This window comes from Copidosoma floridanum, unplaced genomic scaffold (genome assembly GCF_036245765.1).
Source record: "Copidosoma floridanum isolate Cflo_tuat_1 unplaced genomic scaffold, Cflo_Japanese_pri ptg000013l, whole genome shotgun sequence".
Taxonomy (NCBI): domain Eukaryota; kingdom Metazoa; phylum Arthropoda; class Insecta; order Hymenoptera; family Encyrtidae; genus Copidosoma; species Copidosoma floridanum.
The window spans coordinates 25,019,182-25,046,193 of NW_028321890.1; the positions used below are offsets into that span (position 1 = coordinate 25,019,182).

General features: G+C 45.4%; 1 protein-coding gene and 1 long non-coding RNA gene across 4 annotated transcripts in view; one reads left to right on the forward strand and one right to left on the reverse strand.

Moving 5' to 3' along the window:
- The window catches only part of LOC149374969 (uncharacterized), an 86,082-nt gene extending 65,874 nt beyond the window's left edge, over nucleotides 1-20,208 (reverse strand). The window contains exon 1 of the long non-coding RNA XR_016292956.1: nucleotides 20,165-20,208. This is a non-coding gene — a long non-coding RNA (uncharacterized LOC149374969). The remainder of the gene's footprint in view (nucleotides 1-20,164) is intronic.
- Nucleotides 1-27,012, forward strand: part of LOC106647322 (uncharacterized) — a 131,943-nt gene that overhangs the window by 59,891 nt on the left and 45,040 nt on the right. For all 3 annotated transcript variants that reach the window (XM_089591379.1, XM_089591380.1, XM_089591381.1), the window contains one exon: nucleotides 10,507-10,761. In XM_089591379.1, the coding sequence (XP_089447505.1) occupies nucleotides 10,507-10,761 (255 nt within the window). The remainder of the gene's footprint in view (nucleotides 1-10,506; nucleotides 10,762-27,012) is intronic.

Here is a 27,012-nt window from a genome sequence, read left to right on the forward strand (position 1 = left end):
TAGGATATACCCAGCAAAAGTTTGTAGGCCTGATATCGATCTCCGTGAAATTAGAGGTCGCACTATCGGTCACACAAAATTTGAGTAGGTAGTTTGATCGGTTGGGTATTTTTCCATCGCCATAAACATCTATCCACAAATAGATGTAGTTTCGTTCGATGGAGGGTACACATCGTAAGAAAAACAAAATATTTTTAATGTACGATAAGGCGGTAACATCCCGCGGCCCACATACTTTGGATGATTGCCAAACAGACGTACAAGTATTTGACTGATCGAAAAATATAGTTTACACACCGTGTAAGATAAGTGTAGAATCTTCCCCCTAATCGGCCACTGATCAAATTTTTCCAAATTAGTCCATAAAACGTCAATGCCTCTCTCATGCAAATGGAATGAAATGATTACACACACGCGCACACCCAAGGCGGAAAGAAGAAGATGGGCAATGCTACCAGTTTTTCCGACTCGATTTTTCCCATCTCCTCCTCGGTGTGCTCCTGCAGTTGCCATGGCAGCTGCACGGCATCGACCCATCGTCTCTATAGGTACTTGCTCTCTCTTTCCTTCACCCTCGACTCCCTCCCCCTCTCTTTCTTTCTTTCTTTCTTCCTTCCTCAACTGGTACGTATGTCTAGATGCAGCGCACCAGAGTCCTCTCCAAGCCTGCATTACGCATGCAGTAACCCCCGAGACTTGGGGGTCATCGTCGATTACATTATCGCAGAGGTCGAGGTACTTATCGAATACCCCGCGAAAAGGTGAATGGCCACTCACTGTCGTGGTTTCGTGGTAAAAGTTTTCCTTCACCTCTACGAAAAAAAAACTTTCCAATAAACCAAATAAATGTATTTTAAAAAAATCTGGTACCTCCGAAATCAGTCAAACAGAGCCTCACCACATGGCACCTTCACAACACCGCGACGTTTCCCAATCTGTCGGATCTTCGGGAATGTCTTGGTTCATTTATACCTACGCATCCCTCGCTTCTCTTCACCATGTGTGTACCGATCGTCTTCTCTGTTCCCTCGCAAACAACGCAACGAATTGCACAGCATGGAGGAAGCCATGGACCGACCAATCGGATCGTCAAGACACCTCATTCACCCCTCCGCATCTATACACCCATTCAGTCTCTCGTCTCTCTTTTTCCGCGCCTCCTCGTACAGCACAAGCCACCCCAACCGTCGTCTCTCTTTCATCCGACAGAGTCCTAAATCGGCAAATTTTCGCGCCCATCGGCAAACCCTTTCGACGGATTTTATTTTTTTTTTTCCCCTTAATTACCTCGTAAAAATCACTCGTTGGAGAAATTCCAGACTGCACGTACAGCCCGAGCGTTTTCATTCATGACCTTCTCCGTTGCGCACAGTGTATATATACTATACGTGCACGCACATAATATATTCCACCGCCAGATTAAATCATCGGAGCGCACCATTCACGCCGGGGTGAGCTACATTCATATTTTACATGAATGAAATGGCACAAAAGTTGCGCGCAACTCTCGTTTCATTCACTACGAGGCATTTGCTCCCTATCGCAGTCCGTCATCTCAGTTTTGCAAAATTCGCGCTCACGTAACTCGCACATACGCGTCATATCCTCCTCCTGCCCCTCAAACGATAAGGAAAGCGCTCGTCAAATAAAACTTTCTCGAAATCCGGCTGTAATTGCACAATAGACCAAACCTATACGTTGTTTTCCAGCTGTTACGTTAACCACGTACCATCCCACATGTATACGAATGGACGTGGAAACGAAAAATTTCCACCACACCTCGTGCGTTATCTCTCCGGTGTCTGGGTGGGTGGTAATAAAAAAAACGCGCGTTTGCACTATAAACGAATAATCCGCGGCGCGGCTCGTAAATCGAGGGAAAGCTCAGACGAGGGCGAGAGATTAATTAGCGATGGTTGTGATTCGGCAGGAAAAAAAAGGAGCCGCTCTTCCTTCGATCATCGCATATGCATGAACGCGGGTGTATATAATAATAATAATAACAATATCGTGACGTGGGCGATTTATATCTGACGCTTGTATTATCTTCTACCCATACGCAAAAGTACGCGGGAACTTTTCTTATTTCTCAACGCTTTTGCGCCTGGAGTACAATACATATGTATATATAGGTAGGTATAGGTGCACAATGCGCTTTTATAGGTTGGCGAGCCAAGGAGCGAGTAGTTGTTGGCGCTCATTAAAAGTACTTTACACCGCCATCGCGATCCTTCCTTCGGGAGTTTTACAAAGCGATTAAACGAGAGCCCGTGCAACGTGTATTTATATTATGTGTAACAACCATTTTGCTTGATCGGGAAATTTCTCAGGGTAAATTTTACGACATGTACATGTACTTGAAAAGCGTTTTTCCCGTGACCCGATTTCTCTCTCAAATAAAGTTATTTCTTTTAATCATCATCGCAGTAGTTCTCGTTATGAAGACACTCGCGAGCCGAAGGAGCGAAAAAATCGGAATCGACGCGTCAAAAGAGGGCCATATACGATCACGAATATATGGCTATGCAGCATCGAAATTTCACGAGCTCCATACCAGCCGAGTGTACAACAAAGTCGACGCGGCCGCGGCGTCATTCAAGCCGCATAATGTAACACGCACACATGTACACAAACATAATATTTGTAAGTACGCGCAGGCAGCTCCATCCTTCCGAATGACAAAGGGGTGCGCGCGCGCGGCGTCAAGGGAACGACAAGGGAGGAGGATACACGTATATGTATAATACACACGAGCCCGATGTCATGCGCGCGCGACGCATTTCGTCTGTCAGAGAGATGAAAAAGAATTGCGCAACGGTATACACGTACATTTGGTCTGTATGGCTTTCTTCTCCCCACCCCCTTTTTTTGTCACTCGTGTGCCTCTGCACCAATTTTCAACGTGTGGCAGAGTCTCTTTACTTATATATGTATACATGCATGCATGCACGTATATATACCTTTAGCTGCCCTGAATCGTTTTTCCTCTCGTGGGTTCATGTATACACAAATGCGATGTTATAGGTGTACCGAGCAAAGGGGAGAGACTCCCGCAAAAGAGACACACGCGCGTATATGAAGGCGCGCGGGAAGGGGAGAAAGTTTAAAATGCTCGAACGGGGGGGGGGAGAGAAGGAAGGGTGGCGGTGTTACGCGCAGGGTAATCCCGACGCGGTCCTCGAAAAAGGGCCGGAGAGAAATGGAGAGGGGTGTTGCTCGCAGCAGCGGAGAAAAACTCGAGCGAGATGGAGTTATGCAGAAAAATATGGGATGAAAGGGGAGGGGGGGGAGATATTTGATATAATGCACGCGTAAAGGGAGGCCTGTGCCTATAATGTACGGAGCGCGTGCCGCTTTCCTTGCAGTATGTGCGTGTGCAACACAGCCGAGCTCGATCAGCAGTTTAGAGGATTTTACGGATTCTAAAATAAATTTGTCACACTGGGCTGTTATTTATGGCCCAGTTGCGACGCCGTGTGTTTCGTTTAGCGCGCGTGCGTGTGCTTTGTTTTTCCAAGAGTACAATGCAATTTACATGCGTAATTCCTACTTGTCCCTGCACCCTCCGATGCCGATTAGAAATTCAAAGATATTTTTTCAAGACCCGAATACGTGGCCAATGTAAGAAATGTGTCTCGTTGCATATAGGCATCGATTGCAAATTCCACACAATGATTTCCTTATGTAAGTAAGCTCATGCACAACCGTACGGGTGTAACGCAGTAATAAGCTGTGGGCACGCGACCGCCACGAAAAACCAAGGGTGCCCCACCCCACCCCGTACACGCACACGAGCACACACACCTTTCCTGTACTCTCGTATTCCTCTTCTCGTTTGAACGCAGATGCTTGGGGCGCACAGCGGTAGCGAAATGAAAAATAGAGGGCTAAGCCGAGGCCGCTCGAACGGACGGGTAGATTGCGCCTGTGTGCCATTGTAATTTTAAAATCGCGCGGACCCTCCTCTTTGCTCTCTCTCTCTCTCTCTCTCTGTGTGTATAATATATGTGTTCGTGTGTGTGTGTGTGTGTGTGTGTATTTTTTGTCGCCGCAGCAGCCATACTCAACCCCTTTCGTTTTTTTTGTTTTTTTTTTTTTTTTCATACCCTGCCATGAACCCGCGAGCCGGCAATATGGCTTGTTCTTTATGCCCCGACTATCTGCTCGGAGAGCAAGCACGCGACGTTCGGTTGCAGATTGACGATTTTATTTTTTTTCTCCTCTCAGTAAGCGTATTATAAGTTTTGCTTTGTTGGAATGGAAATTGGACGCTTTCGAGATTCCTCGAGATGTTTTTTTTTTATTTTTTATTTTTTTATTTTTACTTCATGCAATGGTAACAGAACAAGTGACTTTGGTATTTCAAAACATTGAGCAAACCACAGCACTCGATTATGTACAAATTCAAGTAATCGCTCCGGCACTACGAATTGAGTAGCAAATTAAAAAATGAACGACATCAGCCAGTAGCTGGATGGACCCACCCCTTTGCGCGTGAAAAAAGAAAAAAAAAAGGTAACCTCATCTCTCCATACCAAGCAACCAATCACGTGATCCCGAGTTCCGCTGCTACTTTGCATGGGCTCGATCACTCCTTCACACAAAAAAACAACCCCGAGACTACAGCCACTCCCCGAAAGGGAACGAAGAAAGGGTTGCGCCCCTACTTTAAATTCAAGCTCTGTAAAATGGCGCCTCGACATGCAGATTGGCCCTTTCCCGAGGGAGAGATACACCATGAATATATATATATAGGTAAGCCGGGAGCGCGCGTTCCATTCGTATATATACCATAAGGGGGAGGAGGGCGGTGCGCGCCTGCGCCCCGTGAGCTCAAAGCCTTCCGCGATGAAATATAGGTGCGCGAGCTTATACTCGCGTTTTCGCGGAAAATGGCGGCCGGGCTTCCCTATTGATCTTCCAGGTTTTCCCCCACTGTACCTTATACAGTCCAACAGCTCCGCGATTCGGGACGAGAGAGAGAAAATCGGTAATGAAATTACTTCCAGTCGGGCTCAAAGTATGCAATTGAAATTCGAGACGGAGGGAAACAAAAATAAAACGAAGGAAAGAAAAGACGATAGATAGTATCGATCGACTCGTGGGGGGTGTGGAGTAGGGATACTTGTATAGGTATCCAAAATGAATTGGAAAAGCTGTCCTCGTCCGAACGAGGGGACGATTTAATTTTCCGATAGCCCGCGCCATTGGAATAAATTCATTAGAAGCTGCATCCAGATAGCTCGACTTATCGCGTCCTTCAATCTCTCTCTTTCCACTTTTTTTTTCCAATTGAAAAATCGTGCAAAAGAGTTATCTCGCTTATTGAAAAAATAAAAAATAAAGGGTACACTTATTAATCGGTTCAAACTCCTGGGTAATCGGAAATATCCAAGTCTTTCTATAAACGCAAACTCATCCAGCCTATGCTGTTCATTTCGCCGTAACCAGATACACCTCCAATGCATAAATAAACCCAATAACCCACAATGCACAACTCCTCTTCGTTCATTCAAGTATTTGTACATATATGTAGTGTTACCGTTTGGTTCTTTGATAGTAAGCATTCGTCTATACATGCCATTAGCCACCATCATACCGTTAAGTCCCTCTCAAACTCGACGACGGCTCGTGTCCTCCGTCATGCCGATTTATCTCGCACGTCCGCGAGACGTATAGCCAACGATCGACACAATACTCATACCCACACACAGACACACCCCTCATAACGCACGCGATATCCGAAACAGAGTTTCTACTTCCGCACGCGAGTGTATTTATAGCTAGTTGCCTACTGTACGGGCCGAGGAGTAGCTCCACGAACGCGCGCCCATCAATCAAACTCATAATCCTCGGGCTCCGACGCTCGTTATGCGCGTATGAGCCTCAGAAGAAACCGATCATCGTACAAATACACGCTGGGCCAGCTAGTTGTACATCTTGTTGCCGGGGGATCGGCTTTCGGTACTTTTCTTTGACGAAAGCGCGGCTCCGGAACACTGGCCTCTGCGTGTTTCAACACATGTACCTATACACTGGATGCATATGGTGAAGAGGCCCAAGAGGACTACATGGTCTCAACGACACCTACTGTGCCCTTTTCTCTAGGTACAATAAAAAAAAAAAATAATAAAATACTCGTCCAATTTATTCAACGACATATACAGGTAAAGTTTTATGCTAAAAGTAAACAAACATCAGAATCTTTTATTTATAGAAGAAAAAAAAAAGTTATCTCAAAACGGCCACTCTCCCATCATCAATTCGCAGAGCGAGTAGGAGCTCTCTCGCGCGCGAGAGCAAAGGAAGATCGAGCAACGCGATAGAGAACACTGCAGACAAGAGGAGAAAGAAGAAAAAAAGCAAAGGACGAGGAGGCGGGGGGGGTCGGTGGCGAGAGATAGGTGGCGGGCAATTTACTTATTGCTAGATAGCCCGAGGGGGTACGACGCCCGGGCAGCCCCCCTCGCTCCTGTCCTAAACAAGATTCAATTTGGCCACTAGCGGGTATACACCTTCAAAGAACCAGAATCACCATCCCCCTCCTCCTCCTCCTTTCTTCCTTTTCTTTTCTGTGGCCCGCGCGCGAGACTTCCTCCTCTATTAATCTTATATCGAACGCTTTATCCGCCACCAGTCTCGCTTCACTTTACGTACACACACACGTCGTCGTCGTCCCCCTTTTTTTTTGTTATTTTTTTTTTCTTTTCACTCTTATGACCACGCGTCCGCGTCCAACAACTTCAAGGGCCCAGGGTTGAACGGTGGACTGGAATTTTCAATTCCTCCCTGTCGGGTGGGCCGAGGGGATTAAGCTCGACTGCTAATACGTTCCCGTTACTCTCCCTCTCTCTTGGATTTCGATAAGCGTCAGAGTCAAGGATAATACGCCCCGAGAGTTGGGAGACGGGAAACTTTCAATGACAAAGAGATTTAAAAAATTTTAAAAAGCAGCCCTTGCTCCCGTTGGACCCACCAAAGCGAAAAGAGAGTAGAGGGATGCCGCTGAGAGTAGGTATATACTGCGAGGAAGGTGGCGCGATTTTTATATACGTATACATACGAGCAGAGACGAATAAGTAACGCGGAGGTCCATTATGCCGAAAATGCCGAAGAGAGAAAGACGGTGGCTGCGGGTCAAGCCGGAGAGAAGCCAATGCCCCCCGGGGGGTCGTTAAAGTGAAATACTCTCCCGAATGCAAGGTGGCCGGTCCACTCTCTCTCTCTCGGCTACTTCTTTTCGCGTTCGCACTCTCTCCCTCCGTTCTTTTCCCAAGTAATCTGGTCTTTTTTTTATCCTCCTCCCACCCCTCCATTTTTTTTGTTCTCTCGTCGGGTACCAGCAGTAGCCGCACGCACAGCTATAGGGGCGAGAGTCTCGAGCCGCGTGTAGGTAAATCGTTGTTATCTGGACAGTGATAAACCCGTGAATGGAGTTTTCGGGTCCCCGGCGTGTATGTATTATACCTCTATACAGGCACGGCGGGATGAATGGGTGGTCGAGAGAGATGCAAAAATGGAGGGGAGAGGAATAACGAGGAGCCATTGGAGGCTGGGATCGAGGGAGCTTCGGACGGATGGCTCTGTTTATGCCAAGTGCCCATACGTATATACTCGGCTCCAGAAAACCCAGGAATGGTTGGATTTTGCTTGTTTCATTTGATTCAAAAGTAACATTGTGTGGAAAAGTTTTAATCATCCAAAAGAAAGCGAGTCAGGTACATCGTAAAACGCGATGACGAATAGTCGTGCTTTTCAACATACGTACGAGCAGGGCAAAGCACACGCACATATGAACTGCTAATATGTACTCAATAAAAGTTTCGAGTCCCGTGAGCTGCGGCAGGGAGGAAAGCCCGTGGAGATAATTCAATTTTCCCTCGAGGTCGTATAAAATGAGGGTTGTTTCGTTTGTCCGGTACTTTTTTTCTCTCCCTGCGCGAGACATAGGGGGCAATATATAGGTATATATACACGTGACACGCGGTATAGGGGCGGCTACGAACACCGGACCGTAAAACCTAAGCCATGCAAACATCGCGAGATTAAAGGAGGTCCCCGGCAAGCCCCAAGGAAGGAGCAGTGGATGCCTGTGACAGGTCGCTGACTCGTGTATGTAACGTGGTCGGGATAAACTGAACCGACGACTGGCGTCTTGATCGTATACACTTAATTTATACGCGAGACAACGAAAAATCAATGGAAATGTAACTTAACCGATTGATTGCTGATTTGACACTTGTGCATTGTTCGTTTCCAAGCTTTAAAGGTCTTTTCAACTCGGACGCAACAAAGAGTGTATATTATACTCCCTAAACGTTGGAAAATTGATCGTTTGACAGAAAAAAAAAAAAAAAAAAAAAAAAAGCCCGAAAGAATAACAACAGCCAGAAGCTCGTGGTTCTCCCTCATCGGATGCAGCATGTCAAGCGAAGAAGAAGAAGAAGAAGAAGCTACTGCAGCAGCAAATCCTCCTCTCCCCTTCCGCCCCAGTAAACTTCAATCGCATTCCCTCCGATTCCACTTTGCTCTGCGTATAGCTCCTCTCCTTCAAAAGCAAGAGCGACGCACACGCGAAACTTTGCCATGTATAACAGTACCAAAGAGAGGGGGAGGGAGCGGAGCAAATCATTCATCAAGCAAATAATGCCGCCGAGGCAGTATATCGTATATAATATATATGTGGTATGGTGTACAAGTGAGTCAGGAGAAGAAGAAGAAGCGAGACGTTTGCGCGTTTTCTCATTTCTCGAATTCGTCACGCCAACGCGAGCGCGCATAATTTGTTACACGAGCGCGAGAGTATACGCTTGTCTTTGTGTGTGCACGGGCGGTCAGAGTACGAGCTAGATTCGCCCCGCGGCTCCGAGGTCTTTCTCTCTATTAATCGTTTCTGCTGCTGTTGGACAATGTCGTTTTTCGAGACCGAAATTTTGATTGTCCTCATCTGGTGCCCGTTGGTGTATATGCCTACACGAGTGTTGTGACACTGGGTATTAGACGCTCATAAATCTCTTTTGCCTAAAAAAAAAGAAAAATAAAAGAAGACCAGACTCTCAAAACGACTCGTAAAAACAATGAAATCAGTTCAGAATAGAAACAAATGAGCGAATGGACGAGCACTCCTAAACATTCGTATCGTAGAACCATACGGACACCCGAACAATGGAAAAAAATAAATGAGTTCCGAAATAACATATATTACGGCTAAAGCGAGTGTGTACAACTGTATATATGCTTCCCGAGAGATCGGCGATATGCAAATACCAGGGTGTAGTGCATTTTGTTAGCTCCCGGCGCGTATCTGCATGTACTCATTACTCACACGAGGCTTCGGTACGCATATACTTCCAGCACGTGGGTCGGGGAGAGCCGCGAAATTGAAATCGCGCATGAGAATCATTGTAATCGGGCTCTCGGTGCGATGGATTATGATTATTATTCATCAAAAAGCGAGAATCATCGCGCGAATTTTAAGCTCGGCTGGTTTTAACGAGCACTTTTAATACCAAATGTGTTTCACTCGCGCTCACGTGCAATATGTACACACAGGCAAAGAACATGTATACATATTTATATACATACGATGGTTGGAGCTACCCCCGGAGCTCGTATACGTAATTAGACACTTGGCGTGTAGGGAAACACGACGCACATGCACACGAGCAGAGACCCATTGTTCTGGGAAATTACGTGAAAGTAGGGAAAGCAGTCGTCCCTGGTATATACTTGGGTATACACGCTCGGACCACCCTCGAGTTCACATCCACGCATAATCGAGCCACCCTTCGAAGGAGAATTGCATCCGAGAGGGGGTCGATAGCCTCTCGTGCGTACATAAATCCGGAGACGAGGAGAGCCAGGACTGCAAGGTTGGATTGACGAAGGTGGACGCGTGCGGGGAGTGGTGGGAGAGTAGACGGGGGTGGGGTAGGGGTGACCATTGCTAATTACACAAACTGTTCCACGGAGGGGCTGGTATGTGCTTGTCCATTATAATATTGGACCGGGAGAGATGGACGTATATCCACGGGCGACCTTTTTCCATTTTCTATTTCTCTGTGCGTGCTCTTCGTTTATCTCAACATGGATGTGTGTATGAATAATGCTGCGTTGGCGTGACGCGTCACGTTCGTGATATATACAACGAATCTCGCGCTGACCAATCGGCCATTCACCATGGAAACGTGGATCTATTCCGAGAGGAGAATTTAGAGAAAGCCTCCCGTTATAAATTGCCTGTTTCACACGTACACGTATAAATTACATTTCAAATAGTCCCATGTGTAATTATATAAATTTATTGGGAAAAATTTAACTTTACAAAAATAAAAACAGCTTATTCATTTTTGTGACATTTTTTTCGTTTTTCACGCTAAATTAGCCAATTTTGAAAGATTTTTTTCAATGGAATAATTATTAAAAATAGTGTTTTTTTTTTTTTTTTGTTTTTTTTGTTCAAACTAGTGTAATAAAATCTAATGTTCTTTTTATTGTCCGTTACAGGTAAACTATGGCTCAGCGAGAGCGAAGTCACGTGGCGAAGCGAACAGAGCTTGAAGCGCTGCTCGCCCCTGAACGCGTGCACGACGGCGATGACGATGGGAACAACGACGCCAGCGACAACGATGCCAATGACGACGACGACAGGTGTCTTGGCGCACCCTCGCCTATCGCCACCCGTGCAAGTAGCCCCCACGAGTACTCCCGACCTCAAGAGTCCCTCGGGCCTTCAGATCAAGCACCTCCGCGTTTCACCCGGTAAGTACGACAATCAACAACCACAACAATTAGCTCATCGTACCTCGCAGCGAGTGTGTTAAAGGTGCGCCTTAAAGATACATCTCGCGGTAAACTATCGATCTCCCACCATCCCTCCGAAAAAAAAAGAGTTTCGAGCAATCTCGCAAGACGAAGCCTACCAAAGGAAAGAAAACTCGGTCCTCCTCGTTTGCCTAAACAAACGCGCCCCCTGGACCTACACCGGACTCGCTCTCCTTGGGTCTACCCACTTACAAAAAGGACCGGAGGTGGTCCTAGTCGAGGGGGAGAGCCACTCCGCGAGATGTTTAATGCATCGTCGGCCCGGCATTTCCATGTCAAACACCACGTGCCTTTGACTCGCGGAATTTAAAACCGCTACTTGGACTCTCGTGCTTTTTATTCCTTCCCCATCCACCCGCGTCCTTCTTTGCTCGCGTACGGGCTCTCCGAGTGATTCGGTTTGAGGAATGCCCCCCTCCCCGTACACGTATATGTATAAAAGGTGCTTTTTATTCGTATACGCGTGCATGATTCGCTCGATCGATAGGAGCCTCGGACTCGTGCTCCTTAATTTTTTTTTTTTTTTTCCCTCTGTTTCATCAAAGCACCGCGGTGTTGGAATTACCCCGAGACGCAGCCGGAAAATGATAAATCATACAGAGAGAGAACGGAGGAGCCCTCTCCTTTTTTCAAGGGACGTAAATCGATTGTCGAGCACACTCGATTTGCCAATGTAAAGAGGAGCGAGGAGAAAAAGAAGAAGAAGAAGAAGAAGAAGGTGTCTCTTAAAAAGTAATCTTCAAAGTCACCCGACTGTGTAACGCAGTGCGTACTGTCTCGCGTGTGAATTACACCCCGGCTGGTGTCTCTTCCGAAAAAAAAGAAAAAAAAAGGGGGGAGAGAGTCCCTTCTCGATGTACTTCTCCCTCGGGACAATCGCTTTTCCCCGAGAAGAGCCTCGAAAAAGAGGAGCTGTCCGTTCGCACGGAAGTATTTAAATTTTGTTTACTCGAGCAGCCCTTCTCGGGGCAAGGGTGAGCAGAGGGCATTTTTTTTTTTTTTTTTTTTTTCCTTACACGGCTCCGAGGCACCTTTGAGGCGTTTAGATGTAAAGTCGAAATAACAAGTATAATATATACACAAACCAATCAAAGTTGGAGCAAAGGGACATTCGTCGCTCAACCCCGTAGTACACATTATTACTATGAACTCGTATGGCCAGTAATAATGTATTAGGTACTCTTTAATAAAGATGTAGAAACACATTTATGAATAGGCCATACGTGGGCATCGTCGTCGTGTACGTACACGGGTAGAAGGAGAGGGTTGTTGGCAGTGAAAAGGGGTCCAACAACGTGAAATATCGACTACGCGTATATATACGTGGGCTCCTACTATTATTGCCGAGTGTAAAACACGGTGACATTTGGCGCTAAATCGATCACGAGGTGGGAGGTGGTAGGGGGGGTTTATAGCGTGTACCGGGTGCTCGTGGCTGGACCGGGCCGTTCGCGCGGAAACAAATGCCCGCCTGTATAGGTATGCCGTGTGTGCTGCCTTTTTCTCTCGGCTATTTTCTTTTTCGCCGACTTTTCGAGGGATGGCGTATTTCACCTCGGGTTATTGAAATTTCGATGATTTGTCCCCGTGACGCAACACGCCATGGATCCCAAAATTAAATCGACGTGCGTGTGAGAGCTTTGAATAAAAAGGGTCCATCAGCTTGAGTTTCAAGGGAGAAGAGAGCATAGACGTATCAATTTCGCGGATAATTTATCGGGAGGAGGCACGTATTATACACACACACGGCTGCCCGCGTAATTAATGGATTATAAACTAACGAGAGAGAAAGAGAGAGGAATAGGGAGTGACTCTCGCGTGCGTGTATGCTGCATCGGCTAAGTATATGAAGGAAGGAAGAGGGTCGGCTGGCAGTCGCATTTTTCAGATCATAATTTTAGATAGGGAGGAACGGAGGTGGAGGCAAGTGATGCGGCGTGTGTAGGCAAATTGAGGTGAGAGATTGCGAGGTCACGGCTAAAGTGCACACTGTAGCATATATATATATATATATATATACACGGGAGATAAGGTATATACGTATGGTAGCTTGAGCGTCTCCGGCGCACGATATTCTCCCCCGGTGTACTTATATACGAGGCCACGTTCGTTAATAAGGAAAACTTATAGCGGGTAAGTATGAAGGGTGCCTATATGTACACGAGTAGTTGGTGGTAGTCGATAATACGAGCTGGCGTTTGCGCAGATTTGTTCCTTATTTCGTTTCTACCGAGCGAGAGATTTACGAGGGAAAACATGGAGGGGATTTTTTTTTCTTACCACTTTTTCTTGCTTTTACGAGATGGTTTACTGCACTTTTAGGTGAAAATTTCGTTACAATAAATGTGCGTATATGTTTATTGAAACAACGAGTACAATTACTCGCTACTTGGAAAATGAATTTATTTTTTTATTTTTTTAAGTATCAGAAGTATAGATTTACAGAAATACAAGACTGGCTAACGAGTGAAAAAAAATCTTCTCGGAAATATCAATGCGGTTGAAAAATAATATACCATATGGATCAGATCTCCATCAGATGCGTGTATATAGATGGGATGATGATTCGATCGTATAGCTTTGATTGTAAGTATATATATATATATAAGCTGGAGGGCCAATTTGCGCGCTTGATTAACATTCGCGGCCGCGAAAAAAGAGCCGAGTCACGACTAAACAGTTTCAAAATGGTACATATACACATGTACCGTAAGACGTCCAAAGTACAATGTACGTCTCTGTGCATGCTCGAGTATACGTATCTTCGATGATAAATATATGCGTCATTGACCCGGGAGCACCTATATATTTATACAATTGACACAATTAACAGAATGAATCCCCGCACCAACCCATCCACATATACTCACACGTACATCGATAATCTTGCAATCTCGAGGCTGTAAGAATCACCCCCTCCACCCACTACAGTCATTGTTATCGAGGTAAACGTTAAGCGGGAAGGGAAAAATTTCTCGTTCGCGGCGTTGTTGAGCGCATTGTTAAGCTACGAGCATCAGGAGCGATCGAAACAAGGAGAAATCGTTTACGCAAACCTACGAAAATCCATCACCCGATATGATACACCTATAGGCAAGGCAAGACTTGTGAGCACACTTGCTCTACACGCCTGTAATATACGGGGCGGAGGGGGATAGTATTAAAATAAAATTATCCGCGAGATCGTGCGGCGGCGCACAATTACGTACGTATAGCCGAGGCCTTTTTAATAAGTATGAACTGGCGAGCTGCGGAGCTTCCTCCTCCAGCTCGGACGTGCAGGTATATATCTATTTTGTCGGGACCCCGGCATCTCTTTAGGCGCATCTATCTATCTTTTGCTCGCTTATATATATACACACACGACACGAGAGAAAAAGATATTATACATGTATGGTAGAAGGAGGGGGTGGGCAAAGAGTTACATACATATATACATGTATCCCCAAAGCACACCAGCACCAGAGGACTGTTCGTCTCTGTATAACGTGATTATCATAAAGTCAATACGTTGCTAACTCATCAGCCGGCTCCGCCCTCTAACAGCCCGGTAATGTGTGCGATGCTACGCGTCTTGTGTGTATATAATATATGTAGGTGTACATTATATATACACTATACGGTGAATATCTGCTCCCGCTTCGGTGCATATGATGCAGGAGGAGGCGAGCGAACGAGCGAGAGGTACATTATATAGATAAAACGTAATGTGGGGGAAAAATGGAAGAGAGCAAGGTGCTTGCTCTTTCAGCTGCTCCTTTCGTTCCTCTCCTCCACCGTCTTCCTTATATGGCTTACAAGGGGGTATATGTATACATAAATGTGTGTGTGTGTACACGTTACCCGGGTCCACGTGCATATAACGCGTTATTACCGCAGTCACGAGGCTATACACAGCGAGCGTTGGCTTTTCATTTTTCGACTCGTTATCCCAAACCCCATCCTCTCTCTCTCTCTCTCTCCCTCTCTTCGATCTATTCGCAACACTCGTGCAGGCAGAGGCTTCGCGTATACAACTGATGCGCGTTATCTCGCACCATCTCGGCGATTACCTATGCACTGCCTCGTTATACTCTTGGGCTTGTGGGAGATGTTTATTGTTGTTTCATGGTAATGCTGTGAATATTGTGCGCAGCGTCAATACTTTAAACCAATAAGTGGCTGAAAATTTAGAGTCCACGGTTATAGTTCTGTGCCATATACAACGTATACACATACCTTCGCAAGTGTGGCCCTTTTTCAACTGTTCGATTGCCATATATGCGAAAATTAACTTGCATAGGGAGGATAAGTGATTGTTGCTGAATGTATACTATCATAATATATTCACCCCCACCCCAATGATCAAGAGCGTATTATGTGCTGTATGCGATGTTTAATTTGTAATTTGTGACTATTTTTATATCAAGTGATCGATCTAATGAGAAACAAGAAAACAAGAAGGATTCGAGATGCTCGCGTGATATTGATGGCACTTTAATTTACAACAGAGTGATCGTGGTACATAATATTATTATCTTGATATCACCTTGAACAAGAGAGTAAGTGTACTGTCGTGGAGCAAGGGATGCCGAGCAACTGCATGTACAGAGCGATGAACCTTTTGCGATTGCGATGCAAGGACTTTTTATTCGAGTTTTCTCTTCTGAGTTCAAAGGGGAGACCATTGGGTATGTACCTTACGATACTAGGACTCATAAGTGTCGCTCGCAAATACATGGTGATGGAAGAAAGATTCTAAGTACATACCATCAGCGTTAATATTAATTGTATCGAGAGACGCTGTACAGGTGACTTTGTCATAAATATCCCAATTTATTCTTAAACCTATTATCCCAAAAATCGATTTAAATTCCCGTCTTGGGCCCGTGAAATTAATATAATCCTTAAACGCGAGCGAAGCTGAAAATGCAAAAACCTGTACGGTATGCCAGTGGAGAAACAAAAACGGGAAGAGAAGAAAAGGTACCAGCGGTACAAAGATCCCAGCAAATTATGTTGTTACATTGGCAATGCGCGCCAGTAACCGGATTTCGCAGGTACGATACACATGCTGTGCCGGTGAATGACGGAAGTCATCGCCAAAAAAGGACGAAAAGAGAGAGAGAAAGAGGGAGAATCAAGAGGTCAAGAGCATCGGTCCTCTCATCGTCCGAAAATGAGCGAGTGGACGGGCTCCCTCGCCATCGGGGTAATTTTTATCCTCTCTTATCCCCATCGCCTTCCTTTTAACACCAGCAGTATATAAACCGTCTTCCCTTTTGCCGGTCTTCGGTGTTGTGGCAAGTGTACACTAGGCGTTGCCGAAAAATTACACCTGCCCCACACCTGTCGCAGCCCCTTTTAATTTTGTATGGCTTTTGGATCGCAGTCGCTGTTTTTCTGCTGAAAAAAAAAAAAAGTAATAATCGAGTAAAGATTAGCTCTCTCCTTTGCATCGCGAAACGAGAACACATCACGTAAACACAGTTTGAACAAAAAACTATAGCTTGCAAAATAATATATCGTCGTCCGGAGAGAAGAAGGGAGCAAACTATAAACTCACTATGACCTCGAATAAACAAATTACAAAGAAATGAATCGCTCGATGATTGACAATATTTTATACGTTGCAAAGTTCCCTTTTAAGAGTTTTCCTTGTATATACTGATGTACACGCATCACAAAAATCCAGCAAATTAAAGTAATGAGCGAAACATCCGTATACGTGCGTGACCCTCGGTAGTTTATACCAAAAATAGTAGAAATGGCAAATGTCGGTGACCAGTGGGCCAAAAAGAGAAATGACCGTATCGAAGAAGAAGAACAGAGGCTGCATCGCTTAAACTCGCGCTCAGAGAGACAGAGAGGGGGGGGGGCTCGGGGTCAGGGGTTAAGCGGCGTGATTGAGTCTTGGCTCCGCGTGTACACATATATACAACACATACCGGTGGATCCGCCCTGCTCGTTCCCTCCTCCTCCTCTGCCGCGCCTATCTCCATCTCCTTCTCCGAAGCGAAAAGAGGAAGAGAGAAGGAGTCGTGATGCAATTTGAACCATAATACTTGACTTTAAATTGAAAAGATTGCCCCGAGGGATGAACGCGAGGGAGCAGCTCGTGTGTCGGCTTTTGTACACGTATACATATGTACGTGTATACAACAGCGCCGTATGTGTACACAACATATCCCGTGCGCGGTTACTCTCTCACCCGCCACACACCCACCCCGAGAGCGGCCCTTTTTTCCGTCTGTTGTTTTTCCGCGCCCCATCGCGCTTGTAACTTCAAAGTGGTAATCGAGTCATGTACCTATACGTTTGTGCGGATGCGTAACGACGATGACGATTTTTGGCAATGAATAAATTTTCCACCCTTTCCAATTGGCGATTCATCCCCTGTGATACAAGGTTTTTCGTCAAATGAAAAAAAGTGAGCCATATTTCCTTGTGGCCTGTAGTCTAGAAAAATGGCACAACAACAATAGAGCGAGGGCAATATTACCATACATAATTGAACCAAGTGACTCATGGGGTGCAGAAGATAGGTATAGAGTAAGAAAATCAGCATTAGCGGGCAAAGTAAGCTCTCCACGAGGTCCGCACGAAAACTGACCAGCGGCCATCTGTCGGCGTCGCCCTCGCACTGACCGTTTCTCTGAACACCCCCTCGCTCTCTCTCTCTCTTTCCTTTCGTTGGCCAGCTTACATTTCCAATCAATAACCGATTGAACTCCCGAGGTCCCCCTGCCACCCCCATCTGCCTACTCTCTCTCTCTCTCTTTTATTCCGTCGAACATTCCAGCTTATAGTATATACGAAGGAGAGCTAACGGCTGATCAATTCGCCATTCGGTGCCTCCGTGTTTTCACATATCCGTATATACGTATTGTGTCCGTCGCACACATTTTTCTCTTCCTCGCCTCCTTTCCCTCCTTCCATTGCCATCTTTGGGGCATACACGCGAATCCGATTAGCCCCGATTGGGCAAGAATTTCTATACATGTATATATTGATTAGTTACAGATATGTTAAATTTTAATTATTCGAGTAGCTTTAATTGTGACAAAATGTTTTGCCGCTTCCCCGACATTGAAACACACTTTGCGCCCCATCACCAATTTCATTTTTCACGCTCGCGCGCAACGTGTAATCGAGAACTGAAAAACTTTATTAAATCCCCCCTAGCTCCCTCTCGGCCCGATATATAATACGATGTGAGCCCTCCCAATGGCACGGTGTACACGTATATAGGCGCCAGCGTCGATAAATTCGAAGGAAAACCATTTATTACGGACGGAATAAATGGGCGCGTGCCAGCTTATTAAATGGCCATTAATGCCCCTCGCCCTCCCTGGGATGGAGATATTTTCGTACTTTGGCCAATATCGGGCGGCGCTTAATGAGAAATGTCAAAGATTGATGAAAAGCCTGCCGGCCGAGGAGGAATTAGTAAAAACTAATCGAAAGCGAGGAGAAAAGCGTGCGAGCGCCCGAGAGAGAGATATGATTGGAATTGGAAGCGGAGGGAAGCGGCATCTGGTCCTCGGAAGAGCTGGTGATGGCTTCGTTTGGGGAAAACGAGCGTGGGCCGGGGAAAAATCCGTGTTGATGATCATTGTTGGAAAATTATATCTAACATTTTTATCTGACGGAAAAAAAATTTGCTGTAGGACAAGTCGGAAACTCTTAAAAAGTTTGCATTTCACGGTCTTCCGTGCACTCAGCGGCCAGACGGCCGTGATTTTATGATCCTGCAGTTTTATGGCTAGCAGTAGAAATTTTCTCGAAAAAAAAAAAAAATTTACGCGAGTGGGCCATTGTGCAATATATTTCCGTTTCGCTCTTGGGGAAACGTAACAAAAAAAAAAAAAAAAAAAACAGGCATTCCTCGATGAGTTCCGTGCGAATGGAGGGTTGAATTTTCCAAGAGAGATTTTTTTTTTTTTTTTTTTTTTTTTTTAAAGGACCGACGAATTTTAATGCGTTTTATGGGTTTTCAAAGGGACCTTGTAAATCCATGAGTTTCAGGGATTAGTATTACCAATTTAACTGTAAAAGCAATTTTTTGTGCCCAACATAACGTATTTTAGCTATCGTAAATTCATAAATTACTGTACGCTCCCAATAAAAGAATTTAGTGAAATTAAAGAAGAAAAAAAATGTGCTTCTACGCAAAAGATGACGAGCAAAATGTAAATCGCGAGGTCATGTACTCGTGGTGTTGTACACACAAAAACGTTATGTATACATAACGAAGATGAAGAAAAAAAGGAAGGAAGGAAGGAGACGGCCGGTTGATGTTTTTTCACGGAAAAGCAAGGATGGGGCGCGTGTCCAGCCCGAGAGGCCAAGTCCAGGCAGCAGAAGGCGACGGGGGGATTAGAAACATGAAAAATGATACGCCCCTCCTGTCGCCGGGTTTTTCATAAAAATGTCGGACAGTCGGTGCCCCGATCGAGTGACCCCACCTTGCCCCCCCTCGACAACCTCGTGACATAATACACGGGCTCCGCTGTCCCTTAAGTATATCATGATGAAGCGTATAAACCGAGTATAGGTACTGTATGACCCTTCTGCTGTTGGAGAAAAAGCGCGAGCCCCCTTTCACCGTTTTTGATGCTGGTGTTGGTACATGTCGAGGTATTATTATGGATATAGGGACGAAAATGTAGTCAAGGTCAGCAGTCACGATATGACACATGCCTTATGAGACGGACGATGATGCGTGTACAATGCAGGGAGGAGACTCGGGCCCGGTTGTCCCGTCCCTCCTCCTTTCTTTTTAATACCTGTCTGTGCTCCATCGGGACATTATACCTGCAGATCGGTGTAACATGGGTGCTGGTACTTTTGTACTCGATTTTCCAACCAAAATGGCTAAAGTATAAAAAGGACCTATCTGTTATATCGATTCCTTCTGGGCCGTATTAATTGCTAAGAAAAGTTTTTCCATCGGAGCACACGATTCTCTCAAGGATAATGGTGTAAAAAAATGATACCATATATTACAATCAATTGTGCACAAGTGTTCAAAGGTCGTTGAATGGTTTTTTTTTCACATACGAGAACTATAAGATAACGCATTTGGAGAAAAGCCAGGAATACAACCTATGAATTTGAGATCAGGGGGCCATTTGTTTCCTTCGAGTAAGGATTATAAAACGATACGAGCTTGTTAATGATTCGCAAATTAAAGAGCAATCAACTATTTTTCTCATTAACCCGGTAGCCACGTGACTTACCTTTTGGATTGAACTACGAGTTGTACGTGTTATAGGTATACATCAAGATAGCAAATGTATTTAAAAATATTTTTAAAAATATGATAATCAAGGGTTAATCGATAATATTTAGTACTCACTCATTGGATGATGCGATGATACGTAGAGAGCCTGCATACCCAGCAATTCCATTTCACCAATCTGTGAATGAAAAAAAAAAAAAAAAAAAAAAACATGACAAGTTATTGTATATAATGATAAAATATTGTGATCTGATAAACTCGGTGTGACATAAGTAGCACGGGTCAAAGCTGACACGAAAACGAAGCTCATTGCTGTCCAAGAAAAATGAATTGGGACGGGGAGGGAAGGAAACCGCGACCCTAAAATACATTGTATCCGGAGCACGGACACGCGCAGCCAATATTTAAACGAGCGTCCCATCGACATTAGCATGCGAGGCCCAAAGGACGCAATAAGCAGCAAATAAACACGTTTTCATTCCCCTCGATCAACACGAGCCACACCTATGTAAATAAACGCGGCGACCAAACTCGGACCCATTTAAATGCACACGATACATATATTATGTATATATCCAACCGTGCATACGCACACGCACGCACACAAACAGCAAGGATTTTTCATTTTTGAACTAACGCGTGGAGTAATCGGATTTCTGCCGGGCAGTTTCGCACCCCTCCCCGGGAGAAATAAAAGGAGCGTAGAAAAGAGAGAGAGAGAGAGAGAGGAACCAATTGAAATTCGGCTCGCGCGTCCGAGACACGTGTCGCGCGTCGAGTCCGCGCTCTTCTCCCCCCTTCCGTTGCGACCGAGACCGTATAACTTCCCACCCGGAAATTTGTCCCCAAAAGCGGGGCACTGCAGCTAACAACAATTAGGCCAATAATTCACTCGAGAGCTCCCTCTCTTTCTTTTTTTCTTTTCCCTCTCCTCTTCTCGCACGTAAGTGCCGAGCGGGCAATTATTCAAGAAAAGTCCGCTGCTGGCCGTGCACACGTCTCGAGTGCCCCTCAGAACGAAGGGGGACGAGCCGGGTCCGTGTGGCTCGCATAATGGCGCGAGTGACCATCTCCCTCCCTCCCCCCGGGGGCTCTCGTGAATATTCCAACCCCGATGATTCGATTCGACAATGGAGCGCGTTCCGGAGCCGAACAATGCCCCGGTCAAGCGCGGTAGAGGAGAGCCGAGGGGTGCTGCTACCCGCCGCCCGAAACATTGTACCGGCTGGGGTTGCGTGGGTGGGGTCAAAGTACTCCCCCTCTATACCCCCTCCTTGGCAAAGTATTCCTCCCCCTGCGTGGATCCGAAGAGATGCTTGCAACGAGAGCTTTTGGCCGCTAATTTATTATTAATGTCCACTTACGTCATGTACACACCGAGCTTTGCGAATTAAAATTCATGCGACACGACGTTCTCGCAGCGACACTCGGTGTGGATGTTATTTTGTTCGGGGCACGAGAGGGTGTGTGTTTCGAGGAATCGATACTTTTTCCAGAGCAAACATTGTGAGAGCGCGAGCGTTATGGGTTCGGAGGCGTGTGTCCCGTGTATGCGCAACACTTTGAAGTGCTGATGGTTAATGGAACTCGACGAAGGTACATTTTTACTCAATTATCGTCGTCGCAGTCGCAGGAGCCATGAAGAGCGCGATGATCGATGATCCGTTCTCCTCCGCGCGTGCAACGGTATACTGCCTATACGTGTACACACATATACATAGGGTTCTCTGACCACTGGTCATCGGAGGAGCCGAGTCAATCATTTACCAAAGTTTCTTGGGTGCAGCGCTTTTTCACGGGAATAGAAAAGTTTTCCGCTCTCGGCAGTGAAAAGTCCCGGGGAGATCTACCTATCATCAATTACCGAATTTCGGCTTGCGTCGACTCTATATTTTTACTTTTTCAAAATCCGTCGATGAGCTCCTCTTCTCGGCTTTGTGTGATGATCTCGAGTGTACTTTTTAACAAATAACAATTTTTATTGATTGATTGTTACAAAAACACGAATATGATTGCTCGACCGAGTGCTTTGGTGTCTCGGAGGGGGAAAAAAAATATACGTTTGGACAAATTGTGCGAGCTATATACGGTATATAAACCAACGCCATAAAGTTTACGACGAAAAATGCGTCATGCTACATATGTATAAAGTATTCCCGAAAACGCAGAGCAGAAAACCGGGAATAGCAGCTTCCAGTGTTGATAATAGCGTCAGATTGTTGCCCGAGTGCAGAATTGGTGGTATGGTTGGTCGGCCGGCTGCACGTTTCCCTGTTTGTACAATCCACTCTCTCTCTCTCGCTTTTCGTTGCTGCTCTTCCTTCCTTTCTTTCTTTCATTCTCTCTCCCCCGATTTTTCGACACAGCTATACAGAGCTGCTGTACCCCAGCAACATTTTTCTCTGCTGCACTTTTCCATATGTGTATATTATAATATACATCTAGCACCCTTGGGCTCCCTTTTTCCCTCTAGAGTAGTCCACAGCGCACCTCCTTGTCTATATATATATAAATATCGTGCGTGTAGTTTGGCGTATCGCTGATGGACGGCCCGAGTGATTCGATAATACTGCCAAAATTGGAGATAAGCATCGAGACAGAAACGAGGGCCAACTGGGTTTTCGGGATATTTTTGATGCACGTAGGCGTTTTTCGGTAATGCAGTCGTTTTTCGGGGTACAGATTGACGAATATTATAGGGTTGTTTAGTTACTCAACTCCGAGCACTTGGTTATAATTAATGCAACATCCCGACTGTTGGAGCAAAAACACAACTTGGCATTTGTCTGTTTGTATGATTTTTTGATACGTGTCGGAGAAATTTTAATTCAAAGTACCTCGTGTATGAACAATTGTGCAAATCTAATAAATGCAGTACTTATTTACTTCAACGTATTATAAATGTCAAGGTCTGTATAATTTAATGGGAAACATTGTTAGAAATCCTAGCCACGTCAGAACATTGAGCGACACGCTTACATTTTTTTTCGTAGTCGATGATCGCGTACATAAATAAGCATCCTTACGGGCAGCCAGTTTTTTTTCCTCCACGCCACATAAGTGGCTAAAATAGCTGCGGGTGGGCGATAAACCAATTGTCAATCGACAGTAGCGAGCAAGGGCTTCGATCCATAATGCGCCCGCAACTTTGTAATTGGTGATGGGTCTAGACAGCAGAGCGTCTGAGGGCGCTTATCTTAGAGTAACTTTTTTAGAATTCGTATGTATAGAGATGCGTGTACCTTTACATAGTAATGTATTCAATCGATGGGTTCTACATTACCAATTACAAAGTTGCGGGCGCATTATGGATCGAAGCCCTTGCTCGCTACTGTCGATTGACAATTGGTTTATCGCCCACCCGCAGCTATTTTAGCCACTTATGTGGCGTGGAGGAAAAAAAACTGGCTGCCCGTAAGGATGCTTATTTATGTACGCGATCATCGACTACGAAAAAAAATGTAAGCGTGTCGCTCAATGTTCTGACGTGGCTAGGATTTCTAACAATGTTTCCCATTAAATTATACAGACCTTGACATTTATAATACGTTGAAGTAAATAAGTACTGCATTTATTAGATTTGCACAATTGTTCATACACGAGGTACTTTGAATTAAAATTTCTCCGACACGTATCAAAAAATCATACAAACAGACAAATGCCAAGTTGTGTTTTTGCTCCAACAGTCGGGATGTTGCATTAATTATAACCAAGTGCTCGGAGTTGAGTAACTAAACAACCCTATAATATTCGTCAATCTGTACCCCGAAAAACGACTGCATTACCGAAAAACGCCTACGTGCATCAAAAATATCCCGAAAACCCAGTTGGCCCTCGTTTCTGTCTCGATGCTTATCTCCAATTTTGGCAGTATTATCGAATCACTCGGGCCGTCCATCAGCGATACGCCAAACTACACGCACGATATTTATATATATATAGACAAGGAGGTGCGCTGTGGACTACTCTAGAGGGAAAAAGGGAGCCCAAGGGTGCTAGATGTATATTATAATATACACATATGGAAAAGTGCAGCAGAGAAAAATGTTGCTGGGGTACAGCAGCTCTGTATAGCTGTGTCGAAAAATCGGGGGAGAGAGAATGAAAGAAAGAAAGGAAGGAAGAGCAGCAACGAAAAGCGAGAGAGAGAGAGTGGATTGTACAAACAGGGAAACGTGCAGCCGGCCGACCAACCATACCACCAATTCTGCACTCGGGCAACAATCTGACGCTATTATCAACACTGGAAGCTGCTATTCCCGGTTTTCTGCTCTGCGTTTTCGGGAATACTTTATACATATGTAGCATGACGCATTTTTCGTCGTAAACTTTATGGCGTTGGTTTATATACCGTATATAGCTCGCACAATTTGTCCAAACGTATATTTTTTTTCCCCCTCCGAGACACCAAAGCACTCGGTCGAGCAATCATATTCGTGTTTTTGTAACAATCAATCAATAAAAATTGTTATTTGTTAAAAAGTACACTCGAGATCATCACACAAAGCCGAGAAGAGGAGCTCATCGACGGATTTTGAAAAAGTAAAAATATAGAGTCGACGCAAGCCGAAATTCGGTAATTGATGATAGGTAGATCTCCCCGGGACTTTTCACTGCCGAGAGCGGAAAACTTTTCTATTCCCGTGAAAAAGCGCTGCACCCAAGAAACTTTGGTAAATGATTGACTCGGCTCCTCCGATGACCAGTGGTCAGAGAACCCTATGTATATGTGTGTACACGTATAGGCAGTATACCGTTGCACGCGCGGAGGAGAACGGATCATCGATCATCGCGCTCTTCATGGCTCCTGCGACTGCGACGACGATAATTGAGTAAAAATGTACCTTCGTCGAGTTCCATTAACCATCAGCACTTCAAAGTGTTGCGCATACACGGGACACACGCCTCCGAACCCATAACGCTCGCGCTCTCACAATGTTTGCTCTGGAAAAAGTATCGATTCCTCGAAACACACACCCTCTCGTGCCCCGAACAAAATAACATCCACACCGAGTGTCGCTGCGAGAACGTCGTGTCGCATGAATTTTAATTCGCAAAGCTCGGTGTGTACATGACGTAAGTGGACATTAATAATAAATTAGCGGCCAAAAGCTCTCGTTGCAAGCATCTCTTCGGATCCACGCAGGGGGAGGAATACTTTGCCAAGGAGGGGGTATAGAGGGGGAGTACTTTGACCCCACCCACGCAACCCCAGCCGGTACAATGTTTCGGGCGGCGGGTAGCAGCACCCCTCGGCTCTCCTCTACCGCGCTTGACCGGGGCATTGTTCGGCTCCGGAACGCGCTCCATTGTCGAATCGAATCATCGGGGTTGGAATATTCACGAGAGCCCCCGGGGGGAGGGAGGGAGATGGTCACTCGCGCCATTATGCGAGCCACACGGACCCGGCTCGTCCCCCTTCGTTCTGAGGGGCACTCGAGACGTGTGCACGGCCAGCAGCGGACTTTTCTTGAATAATTGCCCGCTCGGCACTTACGTGCGAGAAGAGGAGAGGGAAAAGAAAAAAAGAAAGAGAGGGAGCTCTCGAGTGAATTATTGGCCTAATTGTTGTTAGCTGCAGTGCCCCGCTTTTGGGGACAAATTTCCGGGTGGGAAGTTATACGGTCTCGGTCGCAACGGAAGGGGGGAGAAGAGCGCGGACTCGACGCGCGACACGTGTCTCGGACGCGCGAGCCGAATTTCAATTGGTTCCTCTCTCTCTCTCTCTCTCTTTTCTACGCTCCTTTTATTTCTCCCGGGGAGGGGTGCGAAACTGCCCGGCAGAAATCCGATTACTCCACGCGTTAGTTCAAAAATGAAAAATCCTTGCTGTTTGTGTGCGTGCGTGTGCGTATGCACGGTTGGATATATACATAATATATGTATCGTGTGCATTTAAATGGGTCCGAGTTTGGTCGCCGCGTTTATTTACATAGGTGTGGCTCGTGTTGATCGAGGGGAATGAAAACGTGTTTATTTGCTGCTTATTGCGTCCTTTGGGCCTCGCATGCTAATGTCGATGGGACGCTCGTTTAAATATTGGCTGCGCGTGTCCGTGCTCCGGATACAATGTATTTTAGGGTCGCGGTTTCCTTCCCTCCCCGTCCCAATTCATTTTTCTTGGACAGCAATGAGCTTCGTTTTCGTGTCAGCTTTGACCCGTGCTACTTATGTCACACCGAGTTTATCAGATCACAATATTTTATCATTATATACAATAACTTGTCATGTTTTTTTTTTTTTTTTTTTTTTTCATTCACAGATTGGTGAAATGGAATTGCTGGGTATGCAGGCTCTCTACGTATCATCGCATCATCCAATGAGTGAGTACTAAATATTATCGATTAACCCTTGATTATCATATTTTTAAAAATATTTTTAAATACATTTGCTATCTTGATGTATACCTATAACACGTACAACTCGTAGTTCAATCCAAAAGGTAAGTCACGTGGCTACCGGGTTAATGAGAAAAATAGTTGATTGCTCTTTAATTTGCGAATCATTAACAAGCTCGTATCGTTTTATAATCCTTACTCGAAGGAAACAAATGGCCCCCTGATCTCAAATTCATAGGTTGTATTCCTGGCTTTTCTCCAAATGCGTTATCTTATAGTTCTCGTATGTGAAAAAAAAACCATTCAACGACCTTTGAACACTTGTGCACAATTGATTGTAATATATGGTATCATTTTTTTACACCATTATCCTTGAGAGAATCGTGTGCTCCGATGGAAAAACTTTTCTTAGCAATTAATACGGCCCAGAAGGAATCGATATAACAGATAGGTCCTTTTTATACTTTAGCCATTTTGGTTGGAAAATCGAGTACAAAAGTACCAGCACCCATGTTACACCGATCTGCAGGTATAATGTCCCGATGGAGCACAGACAGGTATTAAAAAGAAAGGAGGAGGGACGGGACAACCGGGCCCGAGTCTCCTCCCTGCATTGTACACGCATCA